The 22378-nt window shown below is 46.7% G+C and overlaps 1 protein-coding gene across 2 annotated transcripts in view; it reads left to right on the top strand.

Annotated features, from left to right (window-relative positions):
* Positions 1 to 22378, top strand: part of LOC135377525 (prolactin-releasing peptide receptor-like) — a 774729-nt gene that overhangs the window by 400081 nt on the left and 352270 nt on the right. For both annotated transcript variants that reach the window (XM_064610011.1, XM_064610010.1), the window contains one exon: positions 18025 to 18066. In XM_064610011.1, coding sequence (XP_064466081.1) covers positions 18025 to 18066 — 42 coding nt within the window. The remainder of the gene's footprint in view (positions 1 to 18024; positions 18067 to 22378) is intronic.

Here is a 22378-nt window from a genome sequence, read left to right as displayed (position 1 = left end):
GTAAAATCAGGTTAGTCTGTGAAAATTTTTTGTCACGAAATCCCCGCTTCTGTGTTTGTTTTCGTCGCCATTTTGGGTGGCAGTATGGTGTCATGGCGACCCCCTTGGTAAAAAGCAAACCAATCAGAGGAGCAAAACTGTGATTGACAGGTCGAGCCTCTTTTTGTGACTCCTCCCAATGGCCAGACTCCCTTTTAATATACGGCACTGAGTTGCCCCAGAGCCGTGTATGCCAAAGGGAGTCTGGCCATTAATGGAACATGCCTATACCTGGAGCTCCACCCACTTTCTGAGCTCTCTGGCCAATCACGAGCCAAAATACAGTTCGCTATTAACCCCAGGCTATCCAAGCTATATATTACCTGTATTGACTGGGTGCCGACATTTTCGGGAAACTGAATTGGATTAGATTGAGTAGGATACTCCCTGACGACCTAGCAACATAATGGATTTTGCGTCCACTTTTAACGGCGCCATCCGGATGGTGAGGGGCACGCCGGGAAGACGCAGAATAGCAGAAGGCAGAAGTAGCAGAAGCAGAAGTGCTTGCTAGCAGAACTGATTGGCCGGCAGAACAGCTAGTTGGAAGAGACTGCCGGTATTATACGTATTTTAACTATGAAACATACGACTGAACCAAGAACGGGCAAATGTGTGTATATGAATAAAAGTATGTCATAAAATGAAAATTTTTGGCCATTTGTAGCGTTTTTCTCGCTATTTGCCTGTGATCGCTGTCGTTACTAGGCCTAACAAGGACGACGAAACATATTATTTTCAGGTAAACATCGACACTGGAGCGTAGGTGATTTGCAAGATAATTGCAACAGAATGTACACTTACGGAATAAAATTGACGTAATTTGTGAAAAAAAAAATTGTCATGAAATCCTCGCTTCGCCGTTCCAAGCTACGCCGCCATTTTCGGGAAAATTTTGGTGTCGTGGCGGCCCGCATAGAAAACAGCAGCCAATGAAAAACGCTCAATTTGATTGACAGGTCGAGCCCCTTTTTGAGGCTCCTCCTAATGGCCAGACTCCCTTTGGCATACACGGCACTGAGTTGCCCCGCCTAAAGTATGGAGAGGAGGAAAGGACAACACAGAATACAGCAAGAAGCCAGGTCCATCCCCACCCGCCTAGAGAACCCACCTAGAAGAACATCCGATGTCGGTGATTATCTGTAACTCATGGCTGAGAACGGATAAGCTTGCGAAGGCAAAATGCGTGATTGCACCCGGTCCCCGCCCTCCCTTTTTTTCCTTTCTGTTTTTCTCATGGGGTTTCCATGCGCAGTGGGAGTATCTTCGGGCCATGCCGATAGTTTGCGAAATCCGAAAGCGCGATGGCAAGTTTTCGGGTGTCAAATAATTGAGGAATAGTTGAAGAAACATTAAATTGACGATTGGAATAGCATGTGGTCGTCATGGGGACTTTCTAATTAACGCAAAAAAGTTACCTTTCCTTGACAAAATTTTCAGTTCAATTCAGATAATTAGCCTATTAATGAGGTACACTCATGCAAACCGCCTGTTTGGGTGGCAAGAGCCTTCACAAGTGTCATGCAGAAGGTTTCCCATTTTTATCTCACGTTGGGTCACTCACTCGTGCAACACCCTGTATATCATGTTACATGTGCTGGTTTGCAATACGTTTCCAAAAAACACAGTGACGTCTGGACGACATCCTACGGATATACGCACATCACATAAATGGGATAATCGGCAAAAAGCTCACTAAGAAAGTCAGTGGCATTTCCTTTCTAAGGGAAAACAGATACTATACATTTCTTGTCGTATACGAGCTTCTGCAAATTCGAGAATCTTGCCCGCCTCAGTGTCAAGATGAACGGTGAAGTGAAGTGTCTAAGTTTAATTTGATTACATATACAACAACAACAATAGATGATGACGATGAAACATACACACAACACAAATACGCACAAACATACGCACATTACATGTACACAAAACATTGAAGTGAGGAATTGCTTGGAGTATTAACTCATCATCAATATAACGTCTGAGTTTCTTAGTGCATTTAGGTATGAGACATTCAGTAGATCCACCGAAACTTTTTCTTTAATTTCTTCCTCTTCCAGTTATGCAGCAGTGGCCATTATTCCCAGTACACAGCCAATACTGGAAGAGTCTTGGAAATATTGGGCGTACTGGGCCATTACACCCAATAAACAGACAATATTGGGTAAATCTTGTGAATATAGGAACAATATTGGACCAGCTTTGCGGCCGTCTAGCCAATATGGGGCAAAGATTCTGCGCTGCTTGGTCACTTTACTCTTCACTGTGAGCGTTCGTGAGCTTTTTTTTTTTTTGACGTATGCATTCGAAGTATTTCTTTGCATGCTGATAAAAGGCGCAATACTTGTACTGACCACATCTAAGGTAGCGAAACATAAATTTTTCCATAACACCTTATATGTGTATGGCTGTAGGACATAAATTTTTGCATCATCTTCACCGTAGCGATAACATCAGCTTACCTATTCAACAATTTCTAACGTAGCGAATAGCCTTTCTCCATATAGTTCTACTTCGTAAAATTATTGCAGTTGTGAATTCTCTGTTCTCTGTCAAAGAAAAGGATGTCCTGGAGCCATCCCTTCTTGTCGGTACCGTAAAATATGCAGGGTGTTATGTTCAAAGATTGATATGGAATACGTGAGTGAGGGGGCCTCTCCTAGATTTGGCATCTTCCCGTTCCTACAGATGGCACCGAAGGGAAAATTACATGCAGCATTTCTACATCGCCAGAGTGCATGCCCAACACGCCACCCGCGTTAACATGAAAAAGTTAACTTTGTCGTGGCGACAGTGCCTTTTTGGGATCACACTGTATGGCACAAAGACACAAAGCTGTCTTCGTCTCTTCCTGTCCGCATATTTGCTCCTTCAACACTGGACTATGTACCAACAAGGCCATATTTCTCTTCCAACATTGCTGTCGGCGAATGTCTTCTTAATGACACTAAATTGTTCTTCTCAATTCACCCTATAACTATAAGAGAAGGCTGTAGTTTAATAGAAAGATTGATTTCCATTAACACGTTGCCAGCGAAAAAAAAAGAACAGATGGATCGAATAACTTTGGAAACCGTTAACGGATAAAGGCTAGCCGTCTGGGCAAAAATTCAATTTCGCCTTACTGCTACGTACCAAGCTATTCCCTCGTGCAATTTAGCCCCCACAGTTTATGATTTTATATTGATTGCGAGAGTTATTCTTCCACAGCACTGCATTGCGTTATCTTTCCAGCGAAGTCAAGTAAATTGTCTAGGTAATGTGACCGTGCATTCATCCTCACTTTGCTATAGCGAAGACTGAACGGGAGAAGCGAACTTGCCATGCAGCCTGCCTGGTAACTGTGATGATCGCTATGTGGCACATATTAGAAGAAGAGTAACACAACTCTTCGGACAAAATCTGGTCGTCCGGGATCCTGTTTTGCAATACGAAATTGTAATCGGACAGATGTCTGATCATATTTGGTAAGTTTGTGGTGCACTGCAGCCTATGCCGTTGTAAAATGCGGAAGAACTATATAATGCAGTGACGCCTCCATAATACTCCCTTGTGATGAACATTAGTACGTGTACCGGGAGAGACACTACAAGTTAATAATATTTTGGGAATTGGGAATTTAGACTTGTACGTATCTTGAGTACGTACTCAAAATACAGTATTTTAAATACTTTTTCCGGTATTTTCGTACTCTACTCAATACTCTTTGTGACAGGTATTTTTAAAGTATTTAAAATACTTTCTTCAGTATTTGCTACTCAGTGCTCGAAACACTTTCCTTCCTCGTCAAGCCGTATCCAGCACGCTTCCCCGCCGTGTCCAGAGTTTTCAGCTCACTAGAACTTCCCCCTTTTACTTACTTTCTTTCTTTTTGGGAATTCGCGCATCTGTCATTTATCCTCCTGTACAATAGGCTGGTCCCACGCTTGGCCTTGCTTATCAATAGCCCGACACCTTCGTACGAAAACGGTTCCTATTCATATTGCCAGGTGAATCCCCAAAGGATTACGTACAAGTGAATTCCGGCATTTATTTCCTTGGTCACCTAAGCAATAAACACGCTCCAGAAGTTGAAAGACCCGAGCTGACATACAGGAAGGATTACGAAGTTTGGGGTCAGAACATCACCACAGTTTACTTGAGTTCACCAAAGTTCACCAAACATTGCTTGACACAAAGACCTTGCAAATAAAAGATACGCTTAAGTATGGCGGATGAAGTTTATTTCTTTCATTTGTATGGCCACGTTCAGAATACGCGTTTCGCTTACTGCTAATACTAAAGTACTTTAAAGAATATCTTCTTTGAGTAGGTATTTAGTATACCCTACTCAAATTACTTTCAGTTTCGAGTATTTTGTACTCTATTTTACATACTTTTTACGCAGAGTATTTAGTATCTTATTTTAAATACTTTTGCGCAGTCTTTTGTACATGTCTGATTATTGAGGATGCACGAGTTTTTCGAAAATGTCAGAACCTCTGGTGCAGCATTACGGCACGCCTTACGTTGTACAACGACAAGGACAACACACACACACACACGCACGCACGCACAGAAAAAGTAGAATATACGCATTTTTATGTAGAATCTGATTATATGTGCGAAGAAGGGAGATGTGAACAAGCTATGTGCATTGTGTACCCCAGTATACAAATAAATTATAGACGCCAACGCTTACAATACTGCTGATGGGCGCCGACCCCGAAAACTACGGAAGTGTCATACACACGACTGCTTTAATGCGATTGCTTTAATGTTGGAAGACAATATAGTCCCCATTTTTTTCTTTATCACATCACCATCACCATCACTATATAGTGCAGAAAACAGTGCACTAGCACAAAAAAAGCAAAATAACAAGATTATGCATAGAGGTAGTCCATCGTAGGTATTGTACGTATCACGTATATGTATCATTGCAGTACCGTATACGGATTTGAAGGGTGCCAAATGCAGCGAACGAATGGAATGTCTCCCCAACAAGGAACCGACTTGAATAAAGACCGTCACTGGGGGAGAGCCAGAGTTAACATTTCACATGTTGTTGTTGTTGTTGTTGTTCTAGCCCGAACTGTCAATTAGCGGTGGTGGTGGTGGTGGCTAGCTAGCAGTGGGGCACTTGGTTTCGTTCGGACAATAATAGTATTCAGGAACCTTAGAAAAAAAAAAGCAAAAAAGAAACAGCAAGAAACACTGCCACACAAACTCGCTGACATCTCTGTTTCCATATTTCCTGTCTTCTCCATGCAATACACTGCGAAATGCGTAGCACGCGAACGGGAGTAATTGCTTAGCTGAGTGGGCGCAACAACGGCCGCCCAACGCTTTAATCTGACTCGAGGGCGCGTTAAGCAATGTAGGAAAGTGGAAGAAAAAAGATACTTTCAAGTTAATTGCACCCGTGTCTTGGAGCGAATTTAATCACAGGACCGCTTTCTTGAAGGTGCCTGTCTGAACGTTTGGAGCCCCACAAGCCTAGCGTGCGAAAAAGTTCAGGTTCTTGTTTACGTGCGCATACCGTTGTGGTCGAAGCAGGGAAGAGAGACTGCCTTCCTTCATAAACGAGCTCAGCTTGTTTGTCGGCGAAGAACGAAAAAAAAAGTGCGTTGTGCGATATTGCGCTGTTAATCGGGGCGTGAACTCGCCTCCATGCAAGCATGAGGTGGTAACATTTACTGCATCCTGTGTAGAACGGTCGTGTTTTTTGTATTTTTGATCGATGCAATCCTCCTTTTTTTTCGTTCGTTTTTTACATTGGGCACTCGCTACTAATTCTGGTTTGCTTTCGACGCTCGAATAATTTGTTTTCGCCTGCCAATTTCGGGAAAGTGTCGGAAGTGTCGGGAAAAATAAAAACGAGGTCGATACTCGTAAGAGAGGATTTCAGAGTGGGCAGTCTATCTCTGAAAAGTATTGCCGCTGAATCAGTTGATGCAGCAGTCGGTAGCAGTATGCTGCAGCTACACTAATTAGGGTGTCTGAACACTAGCTCCCTCTGTGTAGGGTGGAGTCTCCCTTTGTAGAAGCGAATGCCGCAAAGCCGCCATATTGACTACCACGCTTACCATGCATGAATGCTGTGTACAGGTTTCACAGACTTTTTCAATCTCCTCTGATACGTATTTGCTTAACTCTAAAATGTAGCATGTCATTAAGCGTAAAGCTACACTTTTGTGAGCGCATCGCGAGCTGTGCGTGTGAGTCAATACGGCGGAAATTCGTAGCAGACGACGCGGTTGTCTTCACCATATGCAGAGGGACCGTGCGACATCTATAGGGGGGCTCTGCTTCGTCTCCACAGCGCCACCAGCGGCTATCTTGGTAGCATTACACGTGAAACCACGCCACCTATTCTATGCATTCTCAAATGGAACCGCACGTTTGCGTGGACGCACGTTTTCCGCATGAAAGTTTGTAAAATGAAAGTTTATTTTGACCTCGGCTGCCGCAGTGGGCTTGCGGTAGGACGGCGGTGAAATGTTCGGTGCATAATTGCTAAACTTTTTCGCCAACGTAGGGCATCCGTCCTCACTGTGAGGCACATCAACCAAATTACCGCAATCAGTGAGTAGTGTATCGCCTTTGACGATGAAACACCTCCGCTTTCTGCGTGATACGGGCCTCCTGGGCTCCGTGGGAGCCGGGTGTTTGTTTATTTTTCTATTTTATTCTTTTTTTAGGGAATAGCAAGCCGGCGTGCTGCATGGCTGACCTTCCCCTTTTATCTTTCCTGCCCCCCCCCCCCCCCATCATCATCGCCAAAATAAAGTTGTTTGGTTGGGGCATACGACGATGATACAGTATATATCCAGCGACGCTTCACCATCACCACTACTGAAAATCATTGACTATTTCGCAGGTCCTGATTCAGTTTCATCGAAACTGAAGTAAACAACAACAACTACACTCTTAGAAATGAGGGGGGGGGGGGGGGGTCGAGGTAGCTTGCCGTTGTTGGCCGCACTCAAGTGGGCATCGTCACGACTATAGCCAAAAAAAAGGAAAAGAAGGTGGGAGAAAGGGGAGTTGAGGACTTCAAAGTGATGTAGAAGCAGGATGACCGGTACTGATGGGACGGAAGCACACTGTAGGTGAGAGGTGCACTAGAGTGGTCTCTCCGCTAGGCCCGTTGCTTGGAGGAAGCGCACGAGGCCGCGAGTTTTTGAAAGTCGTTCCGCACAAGAACCTTCGGGGAAGAGGACGTCCGTCAGTATACCAGGCCTGGCGTGGGGAAGATGGGCTTCCCGCATGGCATGGTATGCACGGCATTCTATCAGGATATGAACTTAGAAATGAACTTCACCACATAGCACGCTCCTAGCCAACCATCATCCCGAATGACAACGTTCTCGCCCCTGATTTGTTGAAAACGGGAGGAGGAGCCTATTTTGTGCCCATTATGCACGGCACAAAATAGGCTCCTCCTCCCATTTTCAACAAATCTAGGGCGAGAACGTTGTCATTTGGGATGATGGTTGGCTAGGAACGTGCTATGTGGTGAAGTTCGTTTTTAAGAGCGAGGCGATTGCTTCCCAGATCACATTACGGCATTCCGGAAGGGCTGGAGCGCGTCTGACGCAATCGCTGAAGTGGCTACTAGCCTGAAGCAAGCGAGAGAGTCCAATGCGTTTGCTCTCGCTTTCTTCATTGACGTGAAGAAGGCATACGACTCGGTAACGCACTCGGCATGTTTCGCTGCGCTCGAAGCAGCTCGAGTCACTGGCCGCCTTCTAGGATACCTATGTGACTTTCTGTCCAACAGAAAGTTAGACGTCTCCGTCCGCGGGTGTATCAGCTCTGTGAAGAAGTTTGAGCGAGGAGTCCCACAAGGCAGTGTTCTATCACCTATACTATTCAACCTAATCATGGCAGGGATTCACCGAGGAATTCGCCCTACACCGTACGCCCTTCATCTCACCATCTACGCGGACGACATCTGCCTCCGCATTGTGGGAACGGACAAGGAGAAAGTTCGTGACACAGCTGATATTGCCTTGAACGGGCTCAATGCAGCGCTGCTTGCGAGAGGGCTGGAAGCGTCACCAGAGAAGTCAAAATGCATGGTCTGCATTCCCCGTGGAAAGTACGTGGGCAAAGACTTCCCAAGCCTCAGCATTAACAGCACTCCCATCCCAAGATGCGCGTCATGTAAATATCTTGGTGTCACCATCGATAGCACATAACGCTGGTCTAAGCAAGTAAACGAGACTATCTGCAAGGGGAAGAAAACGCTCAACCTGCTACGCAGAATCAGCGGTAAATCATGGGGCTGCAATGCGCGGTCATTGCTCACCCTTCACAAAGCCCTGATCGTGTCACGCATTCTCTACGTGGCGCCATACGTAGACCTCGCGCCTACACAATGGCAGGCCCTTGAGCGCCTTCATCGCGCCGGCATAAGAACTGCGCTTGGTCTCCCAACGTTCTCTAGCGTCACCCAAACGTACCTGGAAGCTAAGGAAAAGCCTGTTAGTGTCCACTCTGAGCTCAAAGGACTCCAGTTTCTGGATGATGCATCAACATCCATCAGCAAGCATTCCCTCTTCACCGACCTCGAACAGAGGACACACACATCCCTAGGACGCCTGGCTAGTGCCACCAGTTCTCTAGCCAACAGGGGCGCTCTTCCTCGGCTCCCAGCTAGTCCGCCTACGCCGCCGTGGCGGGAGTTCGTGCCCGCAACAACGCTTCACATCCCGGGTCTACGGAAGAAGAGCGAGTCCAGCCCCCTAGTGGCCAGGATGGCGGCTGAGAACCTGATCAGCGACGTTTATGACACACATACTCTGGTGTTCACGGATGGCTCCGTTGACCACCGTTCCAAAAGTGCTACCAGTGCGTACTACATCCCGTCAATAAACAAGGCCTGGCAAGGGAAATCAGTTCGCTACCCAATCTCATCTACGACGGCCGAACTCCTGGCCTTGCTACACGCAGCTGCTGCGGTTCAAGTCACCGGAATACCTAAGGCCGTCTTGCTTACGGACTCCAGAAGTGCCCTCAACAACGTGATAAACCCCATGTGTGGTAGCATTCTGGCCCGATGTATAAGGAGATCGTGTGCCCAGCATAGGCTAACCGGAGGTGAGCTTACTCTCCAATGGATCCCATCTCATGTCGGCATCAGAGGCAACGAACGAGCGGACCAGCTAGCTTCCTCAGTACACAACAGCTGCAGCCCATCCTTAGCAGTCCCGGCCGACACTGACAGGCTCATGGTCGTCAAACAGCTAGTTGAGGTGCGTCACCCTGGCATACAGGACATCATGCAGAATCACCGACCCTCTCTTCCCACGAAAGATCTTCCCCGTGGTATGCAGACAATGCTCCATCGATTACGCACGGGATCTGCGTTCACGAACTCACAACTGTGCAAGATCGGCTCCAGGGAGGACTCCAGTTGCGGACACTGTAATCATCCGGAGACAATTGCGCATATCCTGACAGAATGCCGTGCATACCATGGCATGCGGGAAACCCATCTTCCCCACGCCAGGCCTGGTATACTGACGGACGTCCTCTTCCCCGAAGGTTCTTGTGCGGAACGACTTTCAAAAACTCGCGGCCTCGTGCGCTTTCTTCAAGCAACGGGCCTAGCGGAGAGACCACTCTAGTGCACCTCTCACCTACAGTGTGCTTCCGTCCCATCAGTACCGGTCATCCTGCTTCTACATCACTTTGAAGTCCTCAGCTCCCCTTTCTCCCACTTTCTTTTCCTCTTTTTTTTGGCTATAGTCGTGACGATGCCCACTTGAGTGCGGCCGACAACGGCAAGCTACCTCGACACCCCCCCCCCCCCCCCTCGTTTTTAAGAGTGTACTTTATTGCGAGAATGGGGAGTTTCATTGCCAGGAGCGATACTCTTCCCCATAGCTGGTGGTGATGCAGGGAATGAAATTATGAGCCCCTTCACAATAAGGATCGAAGTCCTATGGTATCCAGAAAGGTGAAGAGAGCTTTGAGGGCACAGCGTTGGTGGGCTGGATGTCTCCAGGGACCAAGCAATTTTGTGAGAGAGAGGGGGCGAGAGTCTAGCTCGTTAAGGGAACCGGATAGTACGGTTCGGGAAGGTTGGTAGTGTGGGCAATGGAGAAGAATGTGCTCTTCACTGAAATAAATAGACTATATACGCTCAGGTTGTGCACACTGTTGAAGATCGGCTCATTAGAGGAGGAAAGCGGGTGGACGAAACGTGCTCGCGCTGAGCAATAAACGAGGCATTCCATGTCTGCTTCTCAACCTGAACGGAGGCTAGTTTCAGTTCTTCTTACTCAACACAATTTTGGTGCCGAAACCCGGGAGTAAACTGGCCTCGGAAACTGGAATGAACAAGCTGCGTAAGAACCGGTCTGTAGTACGCAGCGCAACGACCCGACGGCTGTCATCTGCAACCGACCTCCAGAAACAAGAGATACCGTCTACCGAAGAGTTGCAGGTAGCCCTCGATGGCCTTTTGGACAAAGACGCGACGCTTGCGGGCTTAAACGAAAACATTGCGAACCTGGTCGACGACGACAGTTACAAAGAGGAGGCCAGTACCGCCTTGGATTACCACGAAAGGGTTCTTAGCTGCATCGGCAGGATTTGCCTTCGCACGCGCTCCCGTTCCGAAGCCACTATGGCGCATTCAAAGCTATATGTCTAGTGGGAAGTTTCTTGCTGACAAGCATATGTCGGGGCAACCGCCAAAGCTGTATATCGACAAGGACACATGACCTCAAAATGATGTTGCCTATGACCCCTGTGGTTTTCTATGCACGAGGTTGAGCATTTAGCCAGGCGCTATGCTGATACGAATGAAAAATGTCAACGCATTATTTGGAATGGCATTCCTCGCTAACTCTGAGGCATGCGACTAGCAAACTAGCTTAAGAAAATCATCCCCTAATGTATTGAAAATTGGCTTCTTATGACGTTCATTCGAAGATAGGAAGATTTCGCTGCGAAGAAGGCGCACAACACATTTAAGGAGACATGCATGAAACTACAAATGACAGATTAGCACCTAATGACCTGTCTTTCTTCCTCATTTCCGTTCGTAAGGAACAATTTCTTCTAGATTGTTCAGTGTGGTGCACATTTTTTCCTCTCTTTCATTTCCGTGCTCGCTCCCTTGATTGCCGCGAAGTTGCTAAGTAAGTAATAACAAACTAAGTTAAAATACTTTTTGATAATGAACTGTGAAATTATATTCTTTCTGCGTTTTCTTCATAACTGCGATATTTTGATAACGTCTGCCTTGTGGGCGAAGGCAACAATTGGGGCATCCCTTTGCTATCGGGTTTCGGGACAGTGGTAATCACACGAGCTTCCTCTGGCAAGAATCCTCTATATAGCGCGTTCTTCTGAGATTTTTCTTCTAAATCGAATGAGCGCTGGGGATCGTCAGATTTCCGGGATGGTATGCATCCGATTACGCCGCGACACCCTGCTCGTGCATGGACTACGGTGATTGAAATATAGATCTCCCACACAGTCCCTGCCGATTCTCACTTGCGTACTCGCCTTGCTTCGTGTACGAATCTGAGTGGGAAGCACGAATACCGAAGGTTAATGGGTAGAGCATGTGTGAGTTTTTTCGTTTCATACTCGCGGCACAGCAGTTCAAGAGAAGGGGTCATTTGGTGTAATCGGCAGCACACAGACCGGAAATGTTCTATCTTAGGTGTCGCACATTGGCATCGGCATGAAAACTGAGAAAACTGAGATCACACCGTCCTCGTATCCTCACATGTGAGGATGGTGTCACTTCAGTTTTCATTACATTGTATATTCTTATTGGCACAGCACATGTTAATGATTGGGTAATAACAATAAGAATAGTAGGGGCATAGTAATTAGGCGTGACAGACGTGAGGAGCAATTACCTCCGCAATGGCGACATTTAATTTACTGAGAGACTATTTTTCACCTCTCAGTGAAGAAATAGCAAAAGATTAACGACGCCGCGTCCAGGTATATAGCGAGAGGGTATCTCTCTTTTGGATTACGTTGCCCGTAGGATTTTGTAACGCGCTCTCCCGGCTTGCGTAGCTTCTTGGTGTACTTAGGCACGGATGCGGGAATTTAGAATGTAAATCCTGCCGTAGAAATGACAACGTTATCGGATTACAGGCCTGAGCTCTTCCACGTGTAATACCTTCCAACATTTTGCGTGTGTGCACCGAGATTCCAGCCCACGGCGACAGGCCACCATGTAGCTTATCGACGACACGAAACAAGAAAGCTACAACAGCATACGAGGGTTTATAAAAATTACAGGAGGGTTACGACTCGTGTAACGCGAAATTCAGTGTCACCTGTGCGTGTAGTGAAATGAGGCCGGATGAAAGCGTGTAGACAAATTTATTTAAGCGTGATGACTGATGAGTATTGATTTGTGGTTGCTGATATGGTTGGCGAGGTGTGTGGTGTCCTGAACAAGGTGGCTGTTCTGGAACACCAAGTCTATGCATGAGCATTGTCTAGTTGTGGGTTAGCGGATGTCGGTGCACAGCGTAAGGTCCAGTTGTTCGGACATATCACTTAGGAAAGTGGTGCTCTTCGCCAGTGAAACGTCCACGTTGAAGTCTCCGGCGACGAGAAGCTTGCGCGTGCGGTAAGGCGTGAGTACATACACGATAAAGCCGCGGATGCGTTCCGGCGCGGCGCGAGGCGAGAAGTTGCACACAGCCACCACGAGCCCTGTGGGAAGCTGCACGGGACAAATTTCTCCGACGTCGTCTCCAGGAAGGGTGACTTCAAGTGGTGTAGCCAGTACTCCGGCACGCAGGTAAATGGCAACTTCGGCCGCTCAGTTGTCCTTGCCATCGTGACGCGCCCCGCAGCAGCACTTGAAGCCGTCGACTTGTATCGGTCTCTCCGTCTTCATCCACGACTCGGAAAGACACAGAAGTGATGCCTTACGGAGGACATAGCCGTGTGCAACGTCTTCTGCGTGGAGCTGTGCGGAGCATACAATTAGGGCTGCGAGTGTCAACGAGTGGGGCTTGTCTTAGTTGTTCCACGGGCTGCGTGGTGATGGTGCGTAGGCGATGCTTTTGCAGTCGATGAACAATTCGTCCGCCAAAGTTCTGTCGATATTCGCCTTTCCGTGATAGAAGTTGAAGTCATTGCCAGCTCACTCAGCCATGCCACTTTCCATTGATATAGCGGGTGTAAACTGGTAGGATTCTCCTCCTTTCTCCCAGCGCTGAGCGCACATGCGATAAGAGGTTTGTGCGGACATGCGAATGCCGACGACGCGATCGCGGCAAAGTCTCCATTATACAGCTGACGCTGTAAAATATCAGGTATGCGCCTGTGGACGGTGTGGCGTCCGGGATTTCGGGTAACCGTGAGGGAAGACCGTTGCAGTCAGCTTCTGTGGTGGTGACGCTCATAAGTCCCTATTCTTAATACGCACTGGATACCTCTTACGTCCATGTATGCGTTCGTCTTTCGCATACGCAGGGAGGTTCACTGCTGTCAAGCCTTGGTTGATTTCCACCAAAGTCGGTACAAAGTTTGAACTAATAAGGAGATAGCACGGACTAGTCCGCTTTTGGCACAACTTCTGCGTCACTGCGCAAAGTCATTCGTGGTAGTTTTTTTTTTCCTTTTTTTTTTTATGAGGTTAAGCAGAAGTTATGTCCTGTATAGTAACCCTGTTGTGGTGGATGCTGTCTTTTGCTGTGTGAGTAGGAAGAGCAGTCTCGTGAATAGGGAACGAATAGTGGGTTGACCACGAAGTCAACCTAATGGGAAATATGATATTCAGAAAAAAATCTTCCTGGGAACAGCACCACAAGCGATACTGCCCCGAGGACCGTTTTATAGGCCGCGCATTCAAACACACGGCCCACCCGGGGGCGGACCGCTTCATCATGAGGCCCTTCTCCAATATATGAAGGTGCCGGCTCCCCTTTCCCTAGCTCCACCGCGTACGCGGATTTCAAGGAATAGCATAAATAGTGTAGCGCAGGACGCAAGTGAGACGATACCAAGAATGTGAATTGTTTATCCCATGTTGTCAGGTCAAGTTGCAAAGTAACAATTCTCATGGTGGCGTGAGCGCAGCCGTGGCGTTCATGGTGATGATGAAGAATTAGTGCAGGCTATGGAGTTTGCGAGAACCGCTATCTCTTTAGGTCTCGCCGTCATGGAGGCCCCATGGTTAGAAATGCCTCGTGCTCACCTTTCTGCGTCCGCCGTGTTGCGTAGTCTGAGCAGCTGTTCCCGCCTCAGAACATCAGTTCTCTCATGTTCCCGCCTAATCATAAGATGCCTTGCTTTTTTTTTTTTATTCCATTTTGCTTGCCTACAGTGTAGAACGTATATGCTATAAAATTTCGGGTAATCATGTAATTCATGTTCTATCACACTGCTCCGTGTGCTACATCTTGACAACTTGATATGACGACGTACAATTCAAAGATTTCAAAATTCAAATAGATTTAAAGCTTGCATAATGTAAAAACCCCGAGACTAGGGCACACGAAGGGACAGACGCAACACGAAGTCTCAAACACAGTGTTTGAGACTTCGTGTTGTGTCTGTCCCTTCGTGTTCCCTAGTCTCGGGGTTTTTACATTATGCATCATCTTCACCAGCTCGCTTGCTTCCTAGCCATTTCTTCATTAAAGCTTGCGTTGCAGTGAGCATCGTTATATCTGAATACTAGAACAAATAAGTTCAGAACAAATTCCTTGAGAATAACTCCTTCCAAAGGTATTGTTGAGAGCCCATGCTCCTGTGGCACAGGACCTGTGGCACAGGTTTGGTAATTGGGTTGGAAAAAGAAAAATGCTGCACTGAATTATTATTATTTATCCCTCGCAGTAGCAGTGATGGGGGATAGGTATACAGGCATGTTGTTGCCCGCTGACGCGAAGTGGTCGAGAGAAATCTGTGTTGGTTCCTGAGAGAAAAAGAAAAACTTTTCGAGAAGGTGCTACAGAGCTGCTTTTAAGAAATTGACAGTTGACAGTTGAACCCAGGACGTGATGCCATCTCGCTGGTGAGGGACTCATTATTTAGAGGCCTCGGTGCTACCCCTAAAATAAACGATAACTCAAGCCGAAGAATAGTAGTTGCACTGGACACACTTGACTGTCAGAAAAATGGATACCTTTTTTTGGGTATAAACGGCTCGCCCCAGGGCGCATTCCCCCTTTTGGGGTATCAGTAGCTTTCTCTAAGTATAGCAGTTTTATACCTCTCTGAAGGTATACAGGGTGTTCAAAATTAAGCTTTCACGAGCGCTACGCAAACACACCGATGACAGGAAACCGGATGATAACTTTACGCTACTTGTGTAAGAAACAGGTGCTGCTAATTATGTAGCACCTGTTTCTTACTCAAGGAACAGAAAAAATAGCACCAGTTTTCTTTTGTTCGCCTATTTATAAAGTGCTAGTGAAAGCTTAATTTTGAACACCCTGTATTATTTACACCTTACGCGCATTGGAATTGGAAATGAAAGAATAATATGGAGATGTTAGTCCCGACCAAATCAGGACCGGCTACTCCAAAACGAGTTTGTGGGTGGAACAATAGGACCAGAAAAAAGAGGAAAAAACAAACAAACAGGAAAGAGGTCGAGTGTGTCAAGCAGAAGAAAGCATAAATGGAAAAGGGGGAAAATGAAAGGGGGAGACGTTAGGCGAGAAACACTCTCTGGCAATGTCAGAGACCGCGCGCGAACACAGTGTCACAGAAGTTGTCACAGAGTGTCAAGCAGGTTCGAAGTGGTAAGGAGGTCGACAACAGCGCGCAATGCCGTCACCTGCTGATGGGCAAGCGAACCTTACGCGCATAAACATATACCCCCAAGAGCCTTTTATTTTAAAGTAAACATACCCCAGTAGTAGGAGCATCAGTAGTAGGAGCACTATCGGTGGGAACCCCGAACGAGACAAACTGTGCAATCAGCAATCGCCACCTATAGATAAAAAAATTGTACAAGACCATGATGGCCTCCTTCCCGATACTGCCTGAAATACATGTTGTCTGAAGGCTTCTAGGCAGAAGAACACCGCCATCAGTGAAGCCAGCGGAATCCCAACTAATGCCAAAAGCTCCGCCATGGCTGCAAGATTCACCGCTGCACGGACTTATTCTTACTCATATCGTCTACAACAGCAGCATTAGTAGACGACCCGCCCGTTAACGCCTTACGCGGGGGGCACCTCGTTAAATCTTTGTGGTGACGACGAAGCCGGCATCATCTCGTGACACGTACCATTCTTCTGTTATTCAGCCATAAAACATAGTCACTCCTACCCGCTGTCCTGTTTTCCGCAACCGCCGAACAGAAAAAGGCTACGCACTCAAAATAATTAATGAAGTATTATAGGACTGAAACCAGGTTTTCAGGCAATGCTTTCACCCTTGCTCGACATAGGGCTGCTCCTGCTTATGTTAGGGTGCCCATACGGGTGAGCACTTCTTGTGGCTCATGAACCTGTACAGGTTACGGTCACAGAAACCTAGTCTTCGCGTTCTCTTTGGTAAGCCAGCACTGTAACTAATGGGAGGGTTAAGAAGGGCTCGTTTTAATTCTTAATTTCCTCATCTCCGGATATCATTCACAGGAAATTAGAAAGGAGCAGAAAAGAAACGGAACAGTTATGAGAGTTAACAGAGAAAGACGGAACAGTTATGTAAAAGAGTCATTTTATTTAATTTTTTAGGAGTCTGGCAGACCCAAAACCATCCAGCATCAACAAAGACGGCTTGCTGTTTCTATCTGATTTTTCTATTTCTTTTTTCCAAGCTGAACGTTGTCGTAATCGTTCGTGAATAACTATGTACGTACGTATTTTTCTTGAATCGTGTCTCACATTATCAGTACCTGATTTGGAAAGGCACCTTATTTGTTTATCTTGGTGTGGCAAGGGGAGTTTTTCAGTAATGAATAGTTCACACCGCCCGGCTAACTACACGCTCCTGTTTTTTGTGTAGATTTTTATTGTATAGTATTTTAGGGTGTTTGACGGTAATTATTGTCATGTCTTTTCTGTGTGGTCCTCCGTGATGTGGTCTAAGATCAATGGGGCCCGCTACTCGATGTGAGTTTGTGGCCGCTGTCCAAGAGGGTATATTTTAAAGCGTTTTAGTGCAATTTCGGAAAACGGGGAAGATTCGATTTATTTGAGTGCTATGTCATATGGTACCTTCCTTGTCAAGTTTGTAACAAACAAAAAATAACACAAAAAAGGAGCCAGAAGGACATGGTACTTTAATAATAACAACCACGAGACAGAAGAAAAGGAAGAAAGCACTTGGGTACACAAACATGAAACTCACATTTTCACAAAGCATGTATGCGAGGCGGTGAGGAACGCTCGTGCAGATTACTCGCCATGTAATAAGAAATGTGTAACAGTCTAGCATTTGCTGGAGTACAGCTACTGATACAATACACAGTGGCCGGGGGTGGGGGTGGGGGTTGGGGGGAGGTTGGAATAGGTGCGGTAAGCCTGCTATGTAATACACAGTGGCCTCGCACATTGCGGAGCCGCTTTCACACTAGAAGCGACTTCCAACAGGTGAGGACGCGGCGGTTTGGTTATTTCAGGTACAGGAACTTAGCCGTCATGAACCGCTTATTGATTAAAACACTGCTGTGTTGACGACTGTGTTTTTGCTTAAAGTACTTTGTAACTGATATTACTGTTCTACCGAACCGTCTCCACCACAAGTTAATGGTGGTGATGGTATACGAAACGTCTTGAAGATACAAATTCGACACACAAGTTCCTTATTATGCTCACTGTTGCCGCGGGGGTATAGCCTTGGTGTTCTATACCTTATAAGTGGTATAAGTGGGGTATAGATTATATGATGTACATGTATGGTGTATAGCGATGCTATGGTATAAATGTGTTACTTTAGCCCGGTTTGATATCTTTTTATACCTCTTATACTATACCTTGCCTTCTAAGAGTGTTGTGAACCGTAGGGCATATTTTCAAATATATCTTTCAAATTATCCTACAGGTGCCAGGATGCGTGTGTGGGAAGAACAGAACTCATCAAGTGGTAAGCTGTGTTTGAATACAATGTCAGTTCTCATACGTATTTTCGACGTGGTGACAACTCCAAACATGGACATTTCTGTGGCTGTTCTTGTGCACAATAACATAATTTGACAAAACTTTAGCCCATCTAAGGGGACATCCTAACGCACATAAAACCGCCCCAAAGGTACAAAACCAATTTCATTGAGTAGCCATTCGCATTAAAGCAAGAGCACAAAGAAAAACACGGTTAGGAAATCTGCGCCTCTAGCATTCACGTAGCATAAACGGTTTAATTATGCAATCGTCTCGCTCTCAGATCATAAGAGGCAAGACGGTGCCGATGAGAGACCACTGTGAAAACTGCTGCCTGCCCATTTATGGGAAACAGCAGCATTTGGTGTGCTCTGTCTGCCTAAAGTGCTTTCACTCCAAATGTATTAGCGTGGGGAAAGAAAAATACGATATCTTCATGGAATCAGGTACTTCGACCTACAAATGTACGGCTTGTGTTAGGAAGCGTCTCGCGGAGGAAGTTTTGACTGCACGGGAACCGGCGAATGTGGCGGCAACGCCCTGAACTCGGCTGATGGGACGCTGGAGGGACTCTTTCCGCAAGTGTTGACGCTTTTGGAAGCGGTGTCGTCCAAAGTTGATGCATTAACTGAAGAGGTTCAACGTCATGTGTAAACGGAGAGCTGCAGTCTGAGCTTTCTTCCATTAAGTCGGTGATGCACAACACGCAACAACAACCGTCCTCCTGCCCTGAGGTGTCTGCGGTTGCTGCAATGTATCCAGACGGCACCCGAGACCCTGAGGCGCCTGTGAACATGAGTGTCAACGACCCGACGACTTGCACTCAGTCCAGCTCTGCTTTTAGTGGTTTTTCGACGAATACCGGTAGAGAGTATGACACCGGCGTATGGACTACACGAAGGAACAAGAAACAAATTAGATTATTGAGTGCTCAGTTTGATGCCCCGAAAAACGTTGTCCCGTTGGCTCGCCGCGAGCGCATGAAGCCTAAGGCAGGTTCGAACGAGGAAAGTAAACTTGTTGTTATTGTTGTTCATCGTCCAGCCACACGCAGATCACTTTTCGTCTCCCGATTAGGATCCGATACATATGTAAAAGACGCCTTGAATGTGTGACGTGTCCTGTGTGTGCCCCCAGCTATTCCGACATTTTACTCTCACTTGGTCGACTGAACTACATGCTGAACTTCATTATCATCTCTGTTTTTCTCTGGACATCATCTCTTTGATTTTTCATCATCTCATCATGTGTTTGTACTTTCTTTGTGTAAGTGTACTGGAGTAGAGAGTTCGACTTCGTCGAAACTCACATCCCCATTTTTTTCTTTATCACATCACATCACATCACTTCGTCTACGTCCACTACGCCTACTTCGCTTACGCTCTTAACCTACTCATCCTTTTGTATTTTGACAGTCAAAGAGTGATATTAAACGGTAGGAGCAACTTATTTATTTACACATGGTAACAAGACTTTCGTGCACGAGACTGCACTTCTTCAGGTTACAAAAATATGAACATGGTACAGGAACATATATACAGTTGACGAAGGAGTTTACCATTACTCTTTGATCTACTCATCACCGGCAACTTGACATCGCCTATTTTTCTGTCGTCGTATTTTGACAATGGCAGATATCTTTCACATGCACAACAGATCTGATGTATTTGTAAATTTGTAATTTGTAAATCTGTAAATTTGAGAGAACATGAAGATGTCAGCGGGGAAGAAAAGCAGAGAGAGAGAGTCATGGAATGCTCCATAAGTGAGTTTTAGTGCGTCGTACACTATTGCCTTTGCATACTTAAAGGATAGCGCTGATGATTCTGCGCACGCCTAAAATAACGATAGCTTCACGCAGTGCGCAGAACCACCACGCTATCCCTTACGTACGCAAAGGTGATGGCGTACGATGCACTAAAACTCACTATTATCTAAACATGCGTGACCTACGAACAAAAGTGACGAATTATTTTCCAATGTGCGTCCTGGTAGTGACGTAATTTGTGATACTGAAACCTGGTTGGTGGACAGCTTCGTGTCGACTATTTTCCAGCGGAGTATATGAAGCCTACAGGCGTGACAGACGTAAAGGAGGTGTACATTTTGGCGGTGGTGTACCCATTGCGGTGAAGTGGTTTTGCGGTGGAAGGTTTTGTGTCATCAGACGATTTGACCTCGAAGTGTGCTCCGAATGTGTTTGGGTTGAAGTTATCGCGGGCAATCACACGAAATCCGGTATACAAGTAAAGAGAAAACGGTTGAGAGCATTAAACAGTTTAATTTGCGAAAAACGAGACTTTCGTGCAGTAGGCTGCAGTTCTTCAGGTTCCAAATCCGGTATCCGAAGGTCTAGGTTCGAATCCCGGCGTTAGAACCTTTTTCCTGAGTTCAGCAATCACCTGACCGGAAACTTCTATTTCCCGCCGTCTGTTTGTCTTTCCTGTTCTTTTTTTCTTTCTTTCCTGGGAATAGCAAGCCGCCGTAGCGCAGGCTAACCTTCTCCTCCTATTTTTTTCATATAATAACCATATCCCCCCCCCCCCCGCCGCAGATTGACAGCATGCAGTGTGCTGACGAACTTACTCGTCTACGTGGTGTCCTTGACCTCAACCGCTACCAAGAGCTCGTTTTACACGAAGGCGACACAAGTCGACTGAACTCAATACGTCGATCTATCGTTTGCATGTGAAAACCGGTCTATATCGACTTAGAAGAGAAGTCGACGATCTTGGATAGGCTTGGATAGTGCAGACGACAAATGTCGATTGTACTCCGCCATGTAAACTGCGTCAGTCGACTTATCCAGGCACTTCCTAGACCTGTGCGCCGATGCCACTTCGACCGGCGGCGGCGTAGAGCCGGTTTTGCCACCAACGGCGGCGGCGTCAGCGGCGCGAGGGCGTAAACGCGTAAGGGCAACCTCCATGGAGCGAATTTTTACAACGAAGTTCGCGCGGCAGACTGCCACGCGCGTTCCGACGCCAGTCGTTCGCCGGCACCAGCTCCATGGAGCGAAAAACCAGCGGACGGCGTCGGGAAGTCATGCTGTGATGTCACTGTTGCCAGGGTATAAGGTGAAAGCTTAGTGAAATCAATTGCTCGAAAAAGTGCATTTAATGTCACAAATTTTGCAACTAAATCTAACATCTGTCTGAAAAGATGCGCCCAGAAACGTACCGAAAAGCATATTCACTACTGTGAAAAGAAAACATGTTTCTTGGCAGAGAATGCCTCACGTTCTAACGATGCAGTTGGCGAAACAGCGACCACAGGACAGCATCCAGTTGCAAGAAGAGGACGATGACGATGATTCACGAGAGCAGACGACCACGTGCAGGCGATCTGGCGTAGATTCGTAGCGGAAGAGCACTTTGATTGGTTCATCTGCAGTTGACGCTTCCGGAATCGCGGACGCTGGGCGAAAATATCTGGCATGGGCAGATCGGCGGCGGACGCTCACATTTTTTACGCCTCGCGCAGGGCTTCCGACGCTGAGCGAAGTTCGCAGCTTTTTCGCTGTACATTCGCTCCATGGAGGTTGCCGTTGTCGTCCACAAGCGTACGCCAGCGCTGGTGGCATGCGAGGTGCATACTGTCTAGACTACAATCGAAACCACATCCGAAAAAGGTTCCACTTTTTATTTGAAAAAAAAAAAAAAGGTCGAACCGTAACAAATTTATCACAAACAATAGATCTACTTCGATCACATTTTGACTAGAACAAGCCGTGAAAGCCTGTAATCTCTACACAGTAAGATGGTGGCACACGCTGTGTACCCTCAGAGGGAGCCTCAGAAGAGCCACAAAGCTCGAGCGTTTTCTACACGTCTCCTTTTACCAATGTTATGCATTCGTTCAGCAACGGTGAGAAGATTTTCATGTACCAACATACTCACTTATCGAAGGGCTTATCTCCATCCTTCTCTTTTGCGTTTGTCAGGCACTCCTCGCAGAAGAAATCAGGGCCAATCTTCCGCTTCTTGTCACCGTCTTGCAAAACTAAGGTACCAAAGTAACGCTACACCGCGCTCCTTTTAAATGCACTTGAGTTCTTATGAACAGAGAACAACGACATGCGCTTCAAAAACGGAGATCCAGTCTCTGATGTCATGACAGTTCAATAGTCGCGAGGCCAAGACCGGCAGAAGTGCGCGAAACCACTTTCAGCTTCCCGCTCCGCAGCGGAACCGATCGAAACACGGAACGCACGCGGGATATCGGCGCGCCGGAGTTGTGCCCGCGGCGACGTCAGCGCACAGAGAAATGGCGGCGGCTGCGGCGGCCGAGCGGAGCGG

This window comes from Ornithodoros turicata, chromosome 1, assembly GCF_037126465.1.
Source record: "Ornithodoros turicata isolate Travis chromosome 1, ASM3712646v1, whole genome shotgun sequence".
Taxonomy (NCBI): Eukaryota; Metazoa; Arthropoda; class Arachnida; order Ixodida; family Argasidae; genus Ornithodoros; species Ornithodoros turicata.
This window is presented reverse-complemented; position numbering and strand designations above follow the sequence as displayed.